Genomic DNA, 17544 nt, shown 5'->3' on the forward strand with positions numbered 1-17544 from the left:
AATATCATTTTTACCGGTGCAACAGTCCATAGAGCATTTGTAATCAACGAATGACCCTTAGATGAGAAAACTAAAAAAATAAGACGAGATAACTACCATGAGATAACAGCCATGGTTATAACGGGGATTACCAAACGAACCTAAATGAAATCGGAATAAAGTATATCGGATTAACATGAAACCGACACATAAAATAATTTGCGCTAATAAAAGAATGTGTCACACGAAAAAGGTCCATTAGCATTGGGTCTGGTATTGCGCAATATTCAACCAATAGCATAGCCAGAACGATGTATATAAATATCCACACGGTGAAACTGATGAAATGTGGTCACATCATTCATTCATCATGATCACTATATGAAGGACATTATACACCCTAGATATGGCAAAAGAGCAATTGATTTATTCATTTATAATTATTAGTTTCAGTTGATTAAGTCAGACCGTGAATAGTGTAGTGCTGGAAACGGTGTTCTCCCACCGATGCAAAACATAACCTAGATTAAATTCGATTTTTAATTATAGGACGATGGTTTCCATTATATTTTTTTAATGCCAGTGAAAAACCGGCCAACGCTCTTCGGTACTAGACACGCCCAGTTAGGTTACACGTTGACGGACAGGTAAACAACACGTCACTAATGAGAGACCCAAAATAATTGCTCTCGGCAAATTGACGTGAGTATCTTTCAACTCTTCATTGGTGTCAATCCTGCTGTGCTAAAGTTATCATTCTTGAGCCACAATCCACCGCGACGGAACTGAAATTCGTCGTAGAATCGGCAAATCCTTCGCCTAAATTACCCGTGGAAAGTTGAAATATTCCGCAGCCCATCATCAGCACGATGGCTGTCAAGTCATTGTGTGCTCGAACGGTCCAGTTGACGCTAAAACAATTGAGGACTACTACGATTGCAAACCTGTAATTTAAATAACGGATGCGTTTTTAAATTAGCTGTTGGCGTTGTATAAGATCTAGACTCTGTATATAATTAAAGCCGTCACGTAGCCTAGCCAAGGTAAAAAGCAGAGCGGTTAATTTCAGCAGAATTTTCATTGCCGTTTGGGCAAAGGCCAAACGATTCCAAAATTGGGTAGATGGTGCTGTAACCGGAACAACTCAAACAACCGACGGCGATATGCTCGCCGAGTTCATCAAAAGGACACTGACCCACGATGAGTATAAAGGAAGGCCGGCATCAATGGACCCCAGAACCGGTGTAAGGCATCGTCCCAGTCCGTCTAAAAGAAATATATAAAAATTTATTCACCACCTGATTTCGGTGTATGAGGGCTCCCAGTTTGGCGGACGATAATGCACCTGGGCACAATAATTAGCCTACAATTGTTACAGAAATAATCACATATCCTGGGCTGGCAATTCGGGGGAGGTTTTTGTGCGACGGACCGAAAATGGAGAGGAGACCGCACGCGGCCCACATAATAATAAGTGCCGATCCCACTGAACCAGATCTCTGTTTAAAAACGCCACCGGGATTGATGAAGATACAGCTGATCCTCCACACCCAAATGAGATTTTTTGATTAGAACACATATTATGCACGCACATTATAATTATTTACAAGGATGTAGGTTGAATAGCTGGAAGCGCACTTACCGAACCTAAGGCCAATTCTTTTGGCTTCAGTTTCAAGCTTAAGTGAATTTTCTTTGAAATCTATTGGAGTATATATTTAAATATGTAATTTATTTTCTTGGAATTTCTTTATCCATCATCTTGTTCCTCTGGTGCACTACCGTATGATTCCATAGACACGGAATGTTTCTTTGTGTTCTGTCGTATTGCCCAGTCACGATTTTCAAGTGAACCAAACAGCACGCAACACAAATGCATCCGGCCCATTGTCTTTTTTTTTTATTATTATTTAAAAAAAGACGAACACGCACTGCGCATCTCGATCGTGAATAGAGTCTTGAAAGTCATACAATAACCAACTACTTGTTGATCGAGAGTGATTATTAGAATTTTCACGCCTTTTATTCATTTTGACATACAACGTAAATATCTCACAGTTTGGTTACAAAAATCGGTGTGAAACATTTTCGGGGGTTTTTCAGTTTCCATTTCCTTCTTAGATTAGTTTAAAAAAAAACTCAGATAATCCAACCAGCGTAAACACAAACAAAAAACAAAATGTTGAAGTCATCAAATACGGTTTTTCAAAAAACACCAGACACTCGGAACCACAGGTAAACAAAGAGAGACGATGAGAGATATAACGGCCATGTATATAAATGTGGAGCAATGCGCGCGCTACCGTATCTTTGGATATTATAAAACCCAGCTGATTTTTTTGCGAGATAATGTAATACAAAAACACACTGATGACGAGGTTGACAGAGTGAGGTTTTCGTTTGATTATGTCATGAATTTCGGTCGTTTTTTCTTTTGTATCCAGGTAATCATAATTATTTGCTACTATTATTTGTGAATCTAGATCGGGAACAAATGTACACCAGACAGTATATGTATATAACGGGTGTGGTTGATCGGCACGACGATAGCAATTGGACTGGAAAGCTAAATAAGCACCTGTTGCCATTGTCGCTGACCTTCGACATATGGTCCAAGCGTCTAAAATTAATCCGCGGAATATGTCACGCAAAAATGCGGAATGAGTAGAGTAAAAAAACAAACAAAAAAGATTTGTTCGTGAACAATTCATTATGTATATGGACAAAATCTCCTGTCACTTTAATTCTTCAATTTACCTTTTTTTATCCAATAGTAATTTTCTAAACTGGAAAGGCAATTTGGAAAATAAAATGCACAAATCACGCGAAAATGGGCGGGAGCAAATAATAATAATTCAAAAAAATTTTTGATGAGAAATGGAGCCTGTGGGGGGGGGGATGTTGTTCACGCTTCTGTTTCTTGATCCTCGTATTCGGCTGCCATTTGTTCGGGAGTGCGCAAATCGATGGCGATGCGTTTGTGCTTGGTCTTTTGGTTCTTGACCGTCTTGCTGAATTCCTGGAAGGCCGTGGCCAGGGCGATGGTCAACGTTCTGGCACTCTGGCGGCTGTCGCAGACGTAAGCGTAGCACTCGAACGGAGCTGTCGAGTCGCCCATCAGGGCCGACGGAGTGATGGTCGTGTCACGAACGACAATCATCGAAAACACCCGCGTGTAGACGACATCCTGAACGATTACAAAAGATTATAAATTTGTTATAACAAAAAGGTTAAACAAATAATGATGGGCCAGCGTTATTTGATTTCGAAAATGATTTGTCTATATTTTATTATAAGGACCTGAACGCCGTAGGAGATGATATCGACGGGATAGAAACCCGTTTCGAAATCGCGTGAGCGGTTGTCGGGCATTTCGCTGATTGTGACGCCCGTCGAGTCGACTTTGAAGTGAAGGTGAGGCAGCGAAGTGCCCGGTTTGAGGTTTTTAGCCAGGGCCACCATCTCGTCGACGGGTTTACGGGTGTACTTGATGCCCCAAAGACCCCGAGCTTCCCGCTTGCCCAGGAACTTGACGCCGAAAGTGGCCGGAAGTCGAACCGTCTCTTGACCGCCTTCAATCGACATGGAGGTGGGCGAAGATCCTTCGTCGCCGATCTTGTTGGTATCTTCGTTCAACTGTTTGAAATTTAATTGCAATTAGTAACATAGTATAAAATTTCAAGGGAAAAATCTTTCGACTCCATTTAGAAAACCAAAAGGATTTCCGTTCAAATAAGTTCCGGGACATTAATTTTTTATGACCTATCGTTTCACACGGCAACTAAAAATACACAAAACTATCAGATAAATTTTTTCTCAACTTTCGTTTTATGTTATACGCCAATATCGAAAGAAGAAGAAGAAGAAAAAAAGTAATAGTTTTGTTTATGGAATTGTTACTAGTGAATCAATTGATTAAAGCTTTTTGTATCCGATCGTTACCATTTATGTGGGTAGAAATTTTTTCTTGTTCAGGGAAAAATAATGATTATTCCCACGGCCAAAAAAGTCCCTGATATACACACTCCAACGTATGTACAAACGCCGGGGTCTGTTACACACTCACGCAGAGCGAAACGGGCAAACAAAATAAAAAGGAGAGACGGTCCCCGAAGCGGAACGGTACTGCTGGGGCAGATGGTAGAGCGCCGGAAGGGGCTACACACACACGGCACAGAAACACACACGGGCGTCTCTATTTATTGGTGGAAATGCAGACACGTCCAGCAAAACGGACGCACCTGAAACGCAGTAGATTCTCCGTCGACTAACAGACTCGTCGTTTCTTTTTTTCAAAAAGTCTTAAAGTCACGATAAAGAATTAGTAACTAGGAAGGAGGAGTTGACCGAGCTGTTATAAAACCAGGTACACACACGCGCGTTCCTATCGGGCAAAACGAGTTAGATAATTTCGACAATCTCATTTTTCAAACTGTTTGTAACGTCATCACTTTAGACACACACACAGACACACACCGGAGAGATAACGAATGAGTGTTGGAAACTGGGACACCAAAAGACCAAAACCAACTAACAAAAGCGGCTACGATAATAAGGAAAATAAAGAAATGTATGAGATTTAATACCTTTAAATTTAAATCGTTCTGAGGTAGCGTTAGAGGATCGTTGTTGATCCGTCCCTTGACGGGGGCTTTGTGTTGAACCGTGGACGCATCGAGCGACGTCGTTTCGTCACGTTTCCGGTCGTTGTTATCCATTTCGCTCAGTTGCTGATGATGCTCTTGCTGCCGCATTTTCTCTATCTGCGTCCCATCAAACAATTCCACCCCACTACTTCCGCACCCACTCCCCTGTCGTTATTATAGACCGGCGAATGAACTTTGTTCACCAACACGTTGCCGGAAACGCGCACTGACTAGTAGAGAAAGCAGGTGTGACCTTTATTTTTTGTTTAGTCAAATTGTCAATCGATAGTCTAAATCGAAGGCCCCCCAAAACACTGATGGAAAAAGTCAAACCGAAATAACCGACAGGTGAGAGAGAGAACGTCCAAACTCGACGGCACTCGACAACCGACTGGCCACAGTCAAAGAAGACGCTAAAGAACATATATAGGGAAACACTGGCTACTGCCAGATGTCACACATGGCTAGTAATAACACACAGTACACGCTATGTGTGTGCCCTGTAACTTCTTCCAGTTTACGGACACACACAAACGCCATTCATTTTTTTTTTATCTCTTCTTAATGAAAAATTGATCATTTCATTCAACTTGAAGGGATTTGGAGAGTTCGTTTATTCCATTTGTCCTTTTACAGCAGACGCCGAGTCCATTAAAATTCTCCTGTATTTTTATTATTGAGTGTATTCAATAGATGTATGTCAAACAGATGTTCTTCTAGCAAAGGAGTATGATACCCCAAAAGAATTCACATATCTATCTATCTATATATGTGTGTATGAGTCAGGTAGGTTTCGGTTGGAACAACTAACTGATCGAGGTTTTTTTTTTTTTTTTTTCATTTGATTTTCCTTGCGAAACGAGGCTGGTTGCTTGTGTACTGAATTAGTGTACCGTTACGCAATGAAAATTGTTGGCCAAACCCAGCAGGTATAGGTTATTGCTCACACTATGTCTCGTCCCCCCCCTCCGGAAATTTGAGTGCTACAGGAAAAGTGAGTTGCGTTACACTTTCAAGTTCTAAATTATTTTACCCAAGTCTATCTCGGTCTATCTATAATATAAGCTGGATGCGCTCCAAATATCGATAATAATTTCTATAAGCCGCCGCTGCGTATCTGGTTTTACGTCAATTAGCAAGCTGCGTTTTATGAAAAGACGTCAAGGGGGGAGTGTGCAATGAACCCCGCCCAGGGAGGGGTGGAAGTCGAAGAAAAGGAAATCCGTTTATTGAATTGAGGTAAGTATATAATAAATGTAGACCGAATTAGTTTGCGAGGGACGACAGAATAAATCAAAGAAAAAGGCTTAACTGGATTATTTCACGTGATATTTCCCCCCAGCTTTTTGCAGTGCTTCCTTACAAGTGAAAGGTTGGCTCTCCTAGCAGAACAATAACGTCACGAAACGTGTTCCCCCCTCTTGCGTGTAGGGGAATTTCACGCGACGTTTTGCTGCTCATTCAAACACAATTCGAATTTCTTTTGTAGAAAAGGGGAAACACAAAATTCTATCGTCGACTATTTTTGTTTTTAAATAGGCTTTTGTAACAGGCGATCCGTAAGAAATATAAACACGGGATTTCTCTGTATAATTGGCTCGTTGACGCCAAAAAGCCCGCCCCCTATAACTATATTCCGGCGAAAGAGGATTTAAAAAAGAAATGGTTCGCTGAATAGGAAAAGAAATAAATATTTTGTTTGGCGTCTTATTTATTTTTGTTTTTCGTGACGATCAAATCCATCGGCCGTGTCGTTCCTCGTGCGGTTTCGCATGTCTCAGAACATCAAAAACTCCTGATAGGAAGACGTAGACATGTTAGTCAGCAATCTCAGCATGTAGCACTATAGACAGACGAATAAACGAGTAGACGGATATATATAATCCAATAGTTTCAATCTGCCATCGGCTTCAGGGTTGGACCCACGTTCAATGCTATCTGAATAGACCTAGTAATGGGCCCTGTTCAAACCACAGAATCACGATCGATTATTTTATTTTAAGTAAAAAATCGATTGAATTAATTACCCATGAAACCCAATGAGCATTTGTAAAAAACAAAGGGAATGTAAAATAGAACACCGATGATCAAGGCGCCCAAGACGTAAAGGTATTCAATGGCAGGGTCAGTCACGATCGGCGCCACGACAAGGTACGATCCAATAATGATCGTCAGGATTGGGACGAACAACGGAACCTATTAAATAAAAGATAAATTTAATTATTTTTTGAAATGAAACTATAGCATTTTTAATTTTTTTACTTTGTAGGGTCTGCGGGCATCGGGTCTTGTCTTGCGTAAAATGAGCAGGACGATCATAGTTAGGACGTAAAAGATCCAGACGGCGAACGTGAAAAAATCAATTAAACTGCTAACATTTTTAGAGATCACCAGAACGAGAGCGATAATTGCCTGTTGGTTAAAATTCAGTGAAATTTCAGTTCAACATTTAAAATCAATTGAAATAGAATTTACAGTAAACATGAGAGCTGGTGATGGAATCCGACTATCTACGTGAATATAAGACAATACGTCTACCATATGACCTTCTCTAGCTGTTGCGAAACACAACCTGCAAAATACTATTTTTATAAGACGGAATGTTTAACGAGAGATGGAGAATAGAACCTTCCGGTGGCAAATGCGCTGGATAACACTCCTCCGAAAGTGGACATGGCCACGGCTAAAGGTATCGTGAAGGCCAAAGGACCCAGGAGATAATTACCAATATCCTAGACAGAATATTAGATACCTAGGTCGAAGGATAAATGAGTTATATAGCATTTATATAGCATACGAACCACAGCCACAGCATCGGAATTGATTAAGGCCTGGGGACTCAGCACGGTCAGGTAGGCAACGTTAACGGCCAGGTAGCAGACGGTCACCAAGGGGATGCCAATCATGATAGCTCGCGGTAGGTTGACGTAAGGATTTTTGATCTCCTCGGTGATGAAGTTGAGATTGTTCCTATTTTAGGAAGCGATTCATTCTCCGAAGACACGTGTCTATTTAAAGCACCTCGATCTTGATACCATCCATCGTAAGACCACAATCCTCCGTAAAAGGCCGTAGCTATGGTTCCGAATTCCGTCGTCGATCCCTTGAATCCTTGAGCTAAATATTGGGTTTCTCCTGTGATTGATTACAAATTTAAATATGTATTCTTAATTTGAAAATAATGGAACAATTCCGACACACCAGTAGACAGTTGATAGATCCCGCAACCGACCAGCACAGCGATGGCTGCAAGTTTGGCTACCGTGAAAAAATTCTGCACTCGAATTGTCCAATCAACGCTGTAGACGTTTAGCGCAGAAATCAAACCTGATTGCTAGAAAAATCAGATTATCTAAAAACTTGGATGTCAAATTTGAATTCGCTACCGATGTATAAAACGGCTGTCAATTTGATGAGCAATTCTTCTGTCTCAGTTTCCAGACATAAACCCATTGATGCCAGAATGGGGTAAACGGTGTAGCTGGCGCAACTCAAACAGCCTAAAATGCCCAGGCTTTAAATAAGCTTACATGGCGTGTTAACTTATTAAGCTATAGGGCGTATTATACCGACGGCGAATGTAGTAGGTCTAAGTAACAAGACACTAATCCATGAATAGAGGAAGGCCGGCAGTGGGCCCCAAAACGGATGTAAAGGCGTTAACCCGTCGAGGAGGTAGGAATATTCTCCGCCCGATTTGGGGATTAAAGTGCCCAATTCCGCGTACGATAACGAACCTATTTTCGACCGATTATCATTTGATATTGACTTTGACAAACGAGTTTAACACATTTGGTATTACCTAAGATGGCCAAAAGGCCGCAAGCCGCCCACATAACTAAAGACAATCCAACGGAACCAGAACGCTCCAATACTCCGCCGGGACTTATGAAGATTCCCGATCCTTATCCAAAAATATAAAATAAATTTTTATTCTAGAATTTGTATGATCTTATTTGTCTATTAATACCTATCATGTTGCCAACTATAAGTGCCACTCCACTGAACAGTCCTACTTTACGTTTCAATTCTAAACCTTCCTGCGCTTCCGGATTGGGCTTTCCTTCCACTGACAATTCGCCTACACACAATATAATTTTTAGTCGATATGAAAATCAATTGATAATTCCTAAATTGGATTTTCTAATATTGGTTTACCTTTATTATTAACCTCACTGGCACAAGAATCGAACGCAGCATTTTCCATCTTAACTGAAAGCTACCCAGAACGTTTAGATTTCGGAAACCTACTGAATGCTTTTTCTCCATGGCTCGCTTTTCCTCTGTGGCTGTATATAGAACACAATTTATGTATTCCCGTCTGACCCTTGTGTAAACATTGAATTTCGATTATGATCCGTCACGGTTCATTTCTATAACGAATGCATGGGCCATTGTATTTATTGAGTTCAAATTGTTTCCTGGATTTAGTTTGTCCTAAACAAATTTTGATAGAAAAATCTAGGCGTGATGACGGTAAGCACAGGTAATTGCAGTCGAGAATGTGCGTGCTGTATTGAAAGCTCTACAATTTTCCATGACACGGATAAAATCAAACAATGACCGAAAGGTATTGCCAATACTGTTGTGCTGCTTGTTACGATACGATACTGATTATTTATAGATTAACCACATTGATTGAGAAAGAAGTTGCGTAGCTTGCTTGGATAGTCAGTCATAATTCCATTGACTCCGGCATCAAGAGCCAATTGGAACTCACTTTCCGTGTTTAGCACCCAAGCGTAAGTCTATTTAAGACAAAAACGTGACTTTATTAGAAACCCATATAAAAGACAAAAGGATAAATTTACATTACCGGAATTCCTCGCTTGTTGAGATGCCGAAAAAGTGCAGGTCGGATTATTAGAAACTTTGCAAGCCGCAGAATTAATTGTTGACGCCGAGACAAGTGACTAGTTTCTTTGGACGTGTAGAGAGGAATTTCAAGATGCGTTTCTTTCAGTGAAATAAATGGAAGAAGACCCGTAAAGAAGTACAAATAAAGTTTGAGAACTCCCGTCAACGAAAAATAGCGCCCGACTTCCGGATTCTGCGACAAATTTGTTTCGTTATTAAACGCAAATGATGAAAGTCACACGGTTATTACGAAACTTGCCTGATAGTAGCACTTTAGGCTAGATTCTTCTTTGAAGCTTCCCCATATGGTTGACTTTTCTCTGTTGTGCGCAGTGATAAGCTTGTCAATTTCTTCAATCAACTCATCACCGCCTTGTTTAACATCAATGTTCACTACCACACCGGGGAATGACTCAAAAACATGTTTCAAAAGCGGAATTTTGCGATGGGTTTCATCCTCTTCTCCAGTAAAATATTTGCCTGCAATAAGTGAAATCCTATGTTATGAATATTACCATTAAAAAACAAAGTTTGAGTAAATAATTACCAGGTTCAAAATCAATATTCAGGCTTGTTTTAATGAGTGGAAGTTGATGATAATTAAGATCTTCAATAAGTGCATCAATTCCAGCAATTCTCAACAATGATGGATCATGAGCTACTACAACTTGCTTATCCTTTGTTATGTGGCAATCAAGTTCTAGCATGTCCGTTCCAAGTTTAACAGCACTGAAATGAAACACACACTGTCACAAAAGTATTTATTTAAATGCAAATATAAAAGTTAATAAGTTACTGAGCAAAAGCGGTCAAGGTGTTTTCATAGTTTTCACCTGCACCCCCTCGGTGACTAATGTGTTTGATTTTTCTGGACGTTTTTGGCTTGTGAAGTAGTTGGGGGTAGTGAAGCAATACTAAAGACGTAATGGCGTAGGAACTAAAACTCGCAAGTAAAACGGAGAGAAACGCCATTGTATGGGAATAACTTAAACAGGGGAATGATCCTTAGTTGGGGGACAGAATGCAAAGAAACATGCAAAGGTTGGACTTTGATATTTAATTTCCCATATCAAGAATGATACGACAAAATCGAGTATGCGCTATGAGAGCTGAAACATAGTAAAAAGATTTGCTGCAGTGTCTGTTATTTACCGCAAAATTCTAAACAAATCAATGCTGCAGTCTGCTGCACCAGAGGGGGGTTGTCATTATACTTTAAAACATTTTCACATACAAAATATAATTCTAAATCTATTTTCAAAAAACGAACTTATTAAATTCTAGTTGAAATTATACAAAAATATGTGGTATTAAAATATAAAATTTTAATCAACTCCGAAGTTGCAGCTCAGCATTACAACCATGAACTGAAGCGCCCTCTCGTTTACTTAGGCTCTTTTTTACCAAGCTACACTATCACCTATCTTCATTACAGCGGATAGCACGTTTCGTGTCTTCAAGACTTGTGAGTATTTTACGTCTTTAAGTAATATAAGTGTTAATTTCTGGTTATTTAGTTTTAAAAATTCTGTCAACAGTCACTAGAATAACGTAAAAATTTCGACATTTTGTGCATTTCCATTCAACTTCTGGCACATTGTCAATGAGTGAAAGGCGGCAAATGCCGGACTTGGGTAACTCATGAGTAGAGCTTTCATCTGTAAAAATCTCAAACATCCTAAGATATTAGACTTTGCGAACTGAAGCTAGTTGTTCTTTACTTTCAAGTAATTCAAATTAGCTGTGCAGTCAACTCGTGACGATGATGAGAAAAAGTATTTCATCTGACTTTGATGATGAAAGACACGGATCCAATTCCTGAGTCACGCTTTTGTACTGCATATGCTGTAGATTCTTGTTTAAGTTAGTAATAAATAGTTGTTAAGATATTTCTTGTGTTAGTTCATTTATTTAATGATGATAGTATATGACTTGAGGATTACGATCCGCTGGAAGTACATGTATTCGTACTGTCTGATGTGTCATTTAAGATTTTAGACATAGTTTTTGTTTTTACAGACTTGAATTTAATTGAGTTTATTTGCATACAGAAAATGCGTTACGTCGCCGCTTACCTACTTGCTGCTTTGGGAGGCAATGAAAACCCAAATGCTGAGAACATCGAGAAGATCTTGAGCTCTGTTGGTATCGAAGCTGAGTCCGACAAGCTCAGCAAAGTTATCGCCGAGCTCAAGGGCAAGAGCCTCCAGACTTTGATCGCTGAAGGTAATCACTACTAACACTTCTGTCATGTTTCACTGACTTAACATGTTTCTTGATTAGGACAAGCCAAACTTGCCTCCATGCCTGCTGGTGGTGGTGCTGCCCCTGTTGCTGCCGCTGCTGCTCCAGCTGGTGGAGCTGCCCCAGCCAAGGGTAAGATTAAATTTTTCATATTTCGATGGACAATTTTAACCATTTTGTAAATTATATAGCTGAGGAAAAGAAAAAGGAGGAGAAGAAGGAAGAATCCGAAGAGGAGGATGATGACATGGGTTTCGGTCTCTTTGACTAAACCCTTCATTTCAGTATTTCTGACTGTTGACAGCTGTGGGAAATACATTTTGAAATGTCAAATTGAATCTTATTTGTTGTTACTAGTTAGGTTTACTTTGAAGCTTAATGATTTTTTAGGTCTGGTATGAGCAGACCTTGCTCTGCTGAAGAACACAGGTATGTCATGTTTTAATTTGCTTCTTTGATATTGTAATGATGAATCACTATTCACCATCTTTCGACTGAAACTTTGTGATGGTATATTTTTTACCTGATGCATGATTTCAGTAAGAAAAATAGCGCCGCATAATTCGTCTATCTAAAGATTACTACTTTTGTTTAGGTTTTCGGTCGCTGCGGTCATTGACTATAAATGCTGTGCAATGCAGGTAACAATAAATTCCTCTTTTACATGCTTTTTTCACAATGATGAAACATTTTTCACCATCTTTCGACTGAGACTTTGTGATGCATTCCTTTTGCCTGATACTAAAATTTTGGTTTAAATGCGAAGTTATCTTCTTAAATAAACGACTGTTCTTTCTGATAGGTTTTCCCGTTCGCCGAGGTCAATGGGGAAGAAAGTTGTGAATTACAGGTAGCTATTTAATAAATTTTATTTTACACCGTTATTCAATGATGAAACATTTTTCACCATCTTTCGACTGATAGTAATGATCGATTAAATTTTTACTGAAGTAAATTTACATCGCGTAGTCGTTTATACAATGAATGTTACTAATTCTAAAATTTATTTTCAGGTATGCAAAAGTAGGAAAACTCCGGGAATGTCATTTTCGTTTCAGTTCTTACTACGAAGATATTGTTCATAAAGTTTAAGAATTTGATGTGATGACAATAAATAGGTTTTGCAAAATAATCTTTATACATCTCAACTCTTTTTAAATTAATAAAATGCTTCATCAATAATTAATATTACTAATTAAATCTCAAATTTTATCAATTATTCAACGTTAGTAAAGCAAATTAATTTAACAAATTTGAATTAAAAAAAAATTAATACATAATTGAATGGTAATGTGTAATAAACACCAAATATCCAACAAGTTTCATTCCCAAACGCTCTGTACAAAGCACAGCACGAGAAAGGACTAGCATTGAAAGCAATAAAACAAATAGGTGCAATCAACTTAATTCCATTTCCTCCTCGCTGTCATTTGCTGAATTTCGCTTCGCGTGCGTCTTGTGGACGGGTGCTGGGGAAGACTTCGTCAATGGAGGTCTTACATTTTCAATCCACCGGCTATTTTGGTTCCGCCGAATATAGAACAAGACATAGGCAGCTTTCGACTAAAAAGAATAAAATATTTAACCCCGGCTGATAAATCATGGTAACAAAATATTGACTTACGCAGACGGAATCCTCGCTAGATTCAGAGACACTACTATCATCAAAGTAGTACCAACTTCCATCATCTTTGTTCTTAGCGTACGCAGTATCTGGAAAAATGTTTAAAGATGCCATTCATTGTTTGAATTAAAAACGTAATAATTCAAGAGGTTTTAACTTACAGTGACCGCCGCCCAGTCCTCCATAATGGTTACAGACTCCGATTAGATCGTAAACGGCATCAGTCGGGTTCGGATCGATAATATAAGGGGCCATATTCAATCCGCGAGTTGGAAATTCTACCAACGTGTCCAATTTATCTCGCAGGGATCGCGTGTACGAAAAGCGTTTTAAATGAATGACAAGTACTTCGGGTAAAGACCACAAGTCAAATTTCTTAGTCGCTCGCACATGTTTTTTACAGGAAGGACAGTACCTATTTTTGTGGGAAGATGGACAGATTTAGATCATTAAGAAATACACATTTTAGGTTAAACGTACGAAGACATACCATGCATCATCAGCCCCAAGACGTTCAATAGAAGTAAAAACTTCAAGGCACTCCTTAAGCTGAAGGACTTGCTTTTTAACATTTACTCTTTGTTGTGAAGATGCATCTTCATTATAGTCTTCGGCAGATTCGGCGTCATAACTAGCTTCCTTAACAGCTGGTTCCCATTCGCAGGTTAAGAAGTTTTTGGCTGTAAAAATATCATTTGCTTTAATATTAGAAGCAATATAAATTAGATTTTGCCAACTTACCGGCAAGAGAAATGGGCTTTCCATTTTGCTTAAGTTTGCCAAGGCTCGTATTCCCGCTTAAGTTGACCAAATCCATAGTGAAGAATCGCTTGGGTTGGGACTGATTTGCAACAGGCTCTATTCCATTGGTTTCCATGGGATGCGCTTCATTGCCGTTTTCGAGGGATAAGTCGGCTTCTTCAGTGTCCATCTCACTCTCACAAGAGTTCGGGATACTAGACGGTACATTCGTGACCGCATCAGCTGATGTTGGAGCTGCTGGATCTTCATCGATTGTTTTTAAGTAACGTTTCATCCGAGTAATTATCAGCCGGTACAGCTTATCGTAGTCCATTCCCTCACGAGGCACTTGAAGAATAAAGGGAACACCGAACATGCTGCCGTAACCGTAATTGTTCCTTGTTTTCACTTCTTTTAAATAGACACTCAGACAGCAAGTGCCAGGTGTACCCAGTTTTTCCGGCAATTCATACCTGTCAAAACATGCGCCAATGAGGCAATGATTAATCGATTATTGATTTAGTTACAAGAAGATTGACTAAAGCTTACGCATAGATGACATCACGCTCACTGATTTGAGAAATACTGCTTTCGTTTGTAAAGATCTGGTGGAATTTATGCTGATGGACATCAGCTACAATCATGTGATCAGCCGGAATTCCACAGAGCTTAGATAAGGCTTCAGTCAAATCTAATATTGTACCCATTTTCGGCACAATCACTCGATAGCGCATAGCCTTCACCTCAGGGTCTAAGCGTGCCAAATATAATTCGACTGGTCTTTCCTTTTTCACTGGCATTGGTAAAGATAAATAACAAGTTGGGTCAAAGGTAACCGAGACTTTGTTGCACTCCGGGCAGACCAATGTTGATTTCAACAATCCATGGAAGAGGTCAACTATCACGGAATCGTTACGTTTTCGGTAGTTTTCCCAACCTTCACGAGCCACTTCCTAAAATAGAAATTCAAAAACATTAAAGATAACGAATAACATCGCAAGTGAAACAATAAACAACCTCGTCTGAACGCCCGTCAGCGTCCTTGAGTTCAATGTAAGGCTTCTTCAAAATCCGATTCAAATCTTCGTGTAAGCCATCCAGGAGAAAGGTTAGTAATTCCTGTGAGTCATGTTGCTGATACCCTGAAAACTGCGGAGCAAATCTACCGACTTGCAACTAATCCAATTAGAAGTTTATATTTAGATACCGGTTATGAAAACATTTTTTAAAAAACAAGTTTACAGAAATCATTATACCTTGAATGCTCTAGGTGGAAAGGAATGGTGTTGACCAGACCACATTGCTTTTAAAAGATCAGCAAATGCTTTCGCAATTTCGCCTTGATTGCCCAGAGGATTCTCCTTGTTTAATTCAGCCCAATGACGCTCCTCTAGAAAATAGCGTTGAATTGGCGGAGTGTTTGACATACACTAAAAAATTAACCAATTATTAATACACTGAAATGATTCAAATAATACAATTTTTAAAATCTGATTCCTACTTGTAACACAGAATTCATAAAGCAAGTGTTTCCCAGATTATTTAGCCCACAACGACCAGGTTGTACGGAACGGGAACTCGATGAATCTCCATCGCTGTAGCGACTAAAAAAATTTTAAGGGTAGAAAAGTTATAAATAAGCTGGAGAAATAGCTCACATGAGGCCTTACTTGGATGAATAAGCTACAACGGCGGTTGATCTGTAAAACAAAAGTATACAAATAACTTATCGAAATCTGCTTTTAAATTTCAAAGACCCATATAAAGATTGAAACTTACCTTTTAGAATAAGAAGACTTTCGCGGCCAAGATCCATCCTCATTTTGCACTTCAGCCACTAAGGTTTGATTGCTCATTAGGCTTAGTTCTTGGATTGATTGCTTTTTCATGGGTAGTTCTTCATAAGTCTGATTGCTGGATTTTGTCCATAGATGAATATTTGTATTTTCAGGGATCTGGAATACCTCCCTAAGGACTTTTTCAACATTTTCTAAAAGACAAATTATTGTGGTTAAATTTTGTGCTGCACTAATGAGTGTGAAAGTTAAAATATTTGTACCAAGTGTGTCTCTTTTGCTGAATTTCTGTAGGTGTGTCTTCTCTACTTCAGGATATTTAGCTAATTTAAGCTCAGTTAAGTAGATTTCAACTCTCAAGTAACTTGTTAACATCCCATGATCTACCACCTAAAGAAATTAGTTTGTAAACGAAATTTCAGTCAATTTTGAGGCACTATAATGTACCTTTCGTGCTATGGGTTCCTGCCCAGGAGCAAGCTGGTACCACTGAAAAAGCAACTTCCAAACTGGTTCAGGGACCAAAGCAAAATCAATATCTTCTGTTAAATGTTCTTTCAATTCCTTGGAGTTTTCTATAAAAAAATCATAAATACTTCAAATTTCAGCAGAACTTGTAAAAGAAAATAGATTATTCGTCGTTACCTTTCATGAGAATTGAATTATCAATATTTCCAGGATGGCTAGTGAGATCTCCAACATTGCTGGAATCCCACTTATCCCACCCGGCATATTTCTTCCACAAATTGAACCAATGAAGGTCAATCAGATACCTGTAATGTAAGCATATGTGATATAACTGATGTAACACACAACTTCCTACTTCTGTTTTTTTTTTTTTACCAAGTGTCACCATCACTTAAAGGTTGATCCATCAGATCTTTGACCTGACTGCATTCACTAGTAGTCTCGGACATTCCTGAAGCAGTAGTTCCTTCAGCCATGTCTGTTATGAAAGCAAAAATGAGCTTTAAAAATTGCAGAATCTATTTTAATCTAATCAATTTTAAAAATTCAGATGTCATCTACTCTTGGGCACCATGTGTAACATATCGTGTACAAATCAAATTTCGTGAACACGAGCACATTGAAATGTTAACAACAAAATACAGTAGCGACTACTTAATGACGGGCTCAATGCATTTCGGGACCGATTCTTCCGAGGCACTGATTTCCACACGTAACCTCTATGTGCCTAGTTACCTACCAACCAATTTTGTTGAGTAACACAGCTGAACGCTGAACGGTATCCAATCACAACCTTATTAGAGATAACGCGATGTCAGAAACGTTGTTTCTTATGTGAATATAAGACTGTGTTAATTGACAAACTAACCACTAACCGGTGTTTAACCTTATTCTCGCCAGAAAAGAAATCCGTTATCACAGGCATAGTCATCGCCATCTATCAGGTTGTTCATTAAATAGTTCGTACTCATCCAGTAGATGGCACCAACGGCAGAAGTTCCGTGTTTGACAACGTGAATTTTCTTTTAAGATCTTTTCAAGATTTAAAAAAATCTTATAAATACCGTATAATATACGGTAGTGAATTTTAGTTTCTGTGTCTTTTTTTAAATAGTGTTATCAATATTAAATTAGTAATTTTTTTATTTCGACAGCTAACGAAACTATTTAAAGATCTTTAATTTGGCGC

At 39.0% G+C, this 17544-nt stretch overlaps 5 protein-coding genes and 2 non-coding genes across 11 annotated transcripts; 3 read left to right on the top strand and 4 right to left on the bottom strand.

Moving 5' to 3' along the window:
• Window positions 1-1983: 1983 nt before the first annotated feature.
• LOC124204875 lies at window positions 1984-5026 on the bottom strand. The gene is made up of 3 exons (XM_046602107.1): window positions 4566-5026; window positions 3280-3615; window positions 1984-3166 (listed from the first exon to the last, which is right to left on the bottom strand). The coding sequence occupies exons 1-3, from the start codon at window positions 4731-4733 to the stop codon at window positions 2885-2887; spliced, it is 786 nt and encodes a 261-aa protein (XP_046458063.1). The 5' UTR covers window positions 4734-5026; the 3' UTR covers window positions 1984-2884.
• Window positions 5027-6318: 1292 nt separating this feature from the next.
• LOC124204872 (b(0,+)-type amino acid transporter 1-like) lies at window positions 6319-8989 on the bottom strand. The gene is made up of 13 exons (XM_046602105.1): window positions 8784-8989; window positions 8596-8706; window positions 8428-8529; window positions 8195-8362; window positions 8012-8125; window positions 7827-7952; window positions 7661-7760; window positions 7427-7595; window positions 7254-7357; window positions 7101-7197; window positions 6888-7037; window positions 6653-6821; window positions 6319-6586 (listed from the first exon to the last, which is right to left on the bottom strand). The coding sequence occupies exons 1-13, from the start codon at window positions 8830-8832 to the stop codon at window positions 6519-6521; spliced, it is 1527 nt and encodes a 508-aa protein (XP_046458061.1). The 5' UTR covers window positions 8833-8989; the 3' UTR covers window positions 6319-6518.
• Window positions 8990-9115: 126 nt separating this feature from the next.
• Window positions 9116-10854, bottom strand: LOC124204873 (lysophospholipase D GDPD1-like). Its single transcript, XM_046602106.1, has 5 exons — window positions 10279-10854; window positions 10030-10211; window positions 9742-9962; window positions 9442-9675; window positions 9116-9373 (listed from the first exon to the last, which is right to left on the bottom strand). The coding sequence occupies exons 1-5, from the start codon at window positions 10452-10454 to the stop codon at window positions 9251-9253; spliced, it is 936 nt and encodes a 311-aa protein (XP_046458062.1). The 5' UTR covers window positions 10455-10854; the 3' UTR covers window positions 9116-9250.
• Window positions 10795-12064, top strand: LOC124204876 (60S acidic ribosomal protein P2-like). Its single transcript, XM_046602108.1, has 4 exons — window positions 10795-10947; window positions 11534-11708; window positions 11766-11858; window positions 11918-12064. Exons 2-4 carry the CDS (start codon window positions 11537-11539, stop codon window positions 11995-11997), a joined length of 345 nt encoding a protein of 114 aa, XP_046458064.1. The 5' UTR covers window positions 10795-10947; window positions 11534-11536; the 3' UTR covers window positions 11998-12064.
• A 122-nt stretch (window positions 12065-12186) lies between these two features.
• Window positions 12187-12261, top strand: LOC124206351. The gene has a single exon (XR_006879690.1). It is a non-coding gene; the product is annotated as a small nucleolar RNA Me28S-Am982 (small nucleolar RNA).
• A 348-nt stretch (window positions 12262-12609) lies between these two features.
• On the top strand, window positions 12610-12683 carry LOC124206352. The gene has a single exon (XR_006879691.1). It is a non-coding gene; the product is annotated as a small nucleolar RNA Me28S-Am982 (small nucleolar RNA).
• A 323-nt stretch (window positions 12684-13006) lies between these two features.
• On the bottom strand, window positions 13007-17277 carry LOC124204871 (ubiquitin carboxyl-terminal hydrolase 15-like). Of its 5 annotated transcripts, none has more exons than XM_046602104.1 (17): window positions 17224-17277; window positions 17095-17148; window positions 16731-16833; window positions 16533-16660; window positions 16335-16462; window positions 16151-16277; window positions 15871-16081; window positions 15762-15791; window positions 15593-15695; window positions 15348-15521; window positions 15109-15267; window positions 14641-15044; window positions 14092-14564; window positions 13841-14030; window positions 13512-13765; window positions 13351-13439; window positions 13007-13289 (listed from the first exon to the last, which is right to left on the bottom strand). In XM_046602104.1, the coding sequence occupies exons 3-17, from the start codon at window positions 16829-16831 to the stop codon at window positions 13125-13127; spliced, it is 2736 nt and encodes a 911-aa protein (XP_046458060.1). In that variant the 5' UTR covers window positions 16832-16833; window positions 17095-17148; window positions 17224-17277; the 3' UTR covers window positions 13007-13124. The 5 variants fall into 5 exon arrangements, with proteins under 5 accessions (XP_046458060.1, XP_046458057.1, XP_046458058.1 ...); XM_046602101.1 differs by having other exon boundaries at window positions 17231-17267; XM_046602102.1 differs by having other exon boundaries at window positions 16731-17148; window positions 17224-17264.
• Between the last annotated feature and the right edge of the window lie 267 nt (window positions 17278-17544).

This window comes from Daphnia pulex, chromosome 10 (genome assembly GCF_021134715.1).
Source record: "Daphnia pulex isolate KAP4 chromosome 10, ASM2113471v1".
NCBI classification, from domain to species: Eukaryota; Metazoa; Arthropoda; class Branchiopoda; order Diplostraca; family Daphniidae; genus Daphnia; species Daphnia pulex.

What these genes read in the sequence shown, in the direction of transcription:
- LOC124204872 (XM_046602105.1), bottom strand. Translation starts at nt 8,832, where the DNA reads ATGGAAAATGCTGCGTTCGATTCTTGTGCCAGTGAGGTTAATAATAAA. An exon ending in CAGTGAGGTTAATAATAAAG is followed by an intron (nt 8,707 to 8,783) that starts GTAAACCAATAT and finishes TATTGTGTGTAG; the next exon opens with GCGAATTGTCAGTGGAAGGA. An exon ending in GATCTATCAACTGTCTACTG is followed by an intron (nt 7,761 to 7,826) that starts GTGTGTCGGAAT and finishes AATCAATCACAG; the next exon opens with GAGAAACCCAATATTTAGCT.
- LOC124204875 (XM_046602107.1), bottom strand. Translation starts at nt 4,733, where the DNA reads ATGCGGCAGCAAGAGCATCATCAGCAACTGAGCGAAATGGATAACAAC. An exon ending in AGAACGATTTAAATTTAAAG is followed by an intron (nt 3,616 to 4,565) that starts GTATTAAATCTC and finishes AATTTCAAACAG; the next exon opens with TTGAACGAAGATACCAACAA. An exon ending in TCATCTCCTACGGCGTTCAG is followed by an intron (nt 3,167 to 3,279) that starts GTCCTTATAATA and finishes GTAATCGTTCAG; the next exon opens with GATGTCGTCTACACGCGGGT.
- LOC124204876 (XM_046602108.1), top strand. Translation starts at nt 11,537, where the DNA reads ATGCGTTACGTCGCCGCTTACCTACTTGCTGCTTTGGGAGGCAATGAA. An exon ending in CCAGACTTTGATCGCTGAAG is followed by an intron (nt 11,709 to 11,765) that starts GTAATCACTACT and finishes TTTCTTGATTAG; the next exon opens with GACAAGCCAAACTTGCCTCC. An exon ending in TGGAGCTGCCCCAGCCAAGG is followed by an intron (nt 11,859 to 11,917) that starts GTAAGATTAAAT and finishes TAAATTATATAG; the next exon opens with CTGAGGAAAAGAAAAAGGAG.
- LOC124204873 (XM_046602106.1), bottom strand. Translation starts at nt 10,454, where the DNA reads ATGGCGTTTCTCTCCGTTTTACTTGCGAGTTTTAGTTCCTACGCCATT. An exon ending in ACCTTGACCGCTTTTGCTCA is followed by an intron (nt 10,212 to 10,278) that starts GTAACTTATTAA and finishes GTTTCATTTCAG; the next exon opens with TGCTGTTAAACTTGGAACGG. An exon ending in GCCTAAAGTGCTACTATCAG is followed by an intron (nt 9,676 to 9,741) that starts GCAAGTTTCGTA and finishes AATTTGTCGCAG; the next exon opens with AATCCGGAAGTCGGGCGCTA.
- LOC124204871 (XM_046602100.1), bottom strand. Translation starts at nt 16,938, where the DNA reads ATGTTACACATGGTGCCCAAGA. An exon ending in AGGAACCCATAGCACGAAAG is followed by an intron (nt 16,278 to 16,334) that starts GTACATTATAGT and finishes TAATTTCTTTAG; the next exon opens with GTGGTAGATCATGGGATGTT. An exon ending in CAGCAAAAGAGACACACTTG is followed by an intron (nt 16,082 to 16,150) that starts GTACAAATATTT and finishes TTTGTCTTTTAG; the next exon opens with AAAATGTTGAAAAAGTCCTT.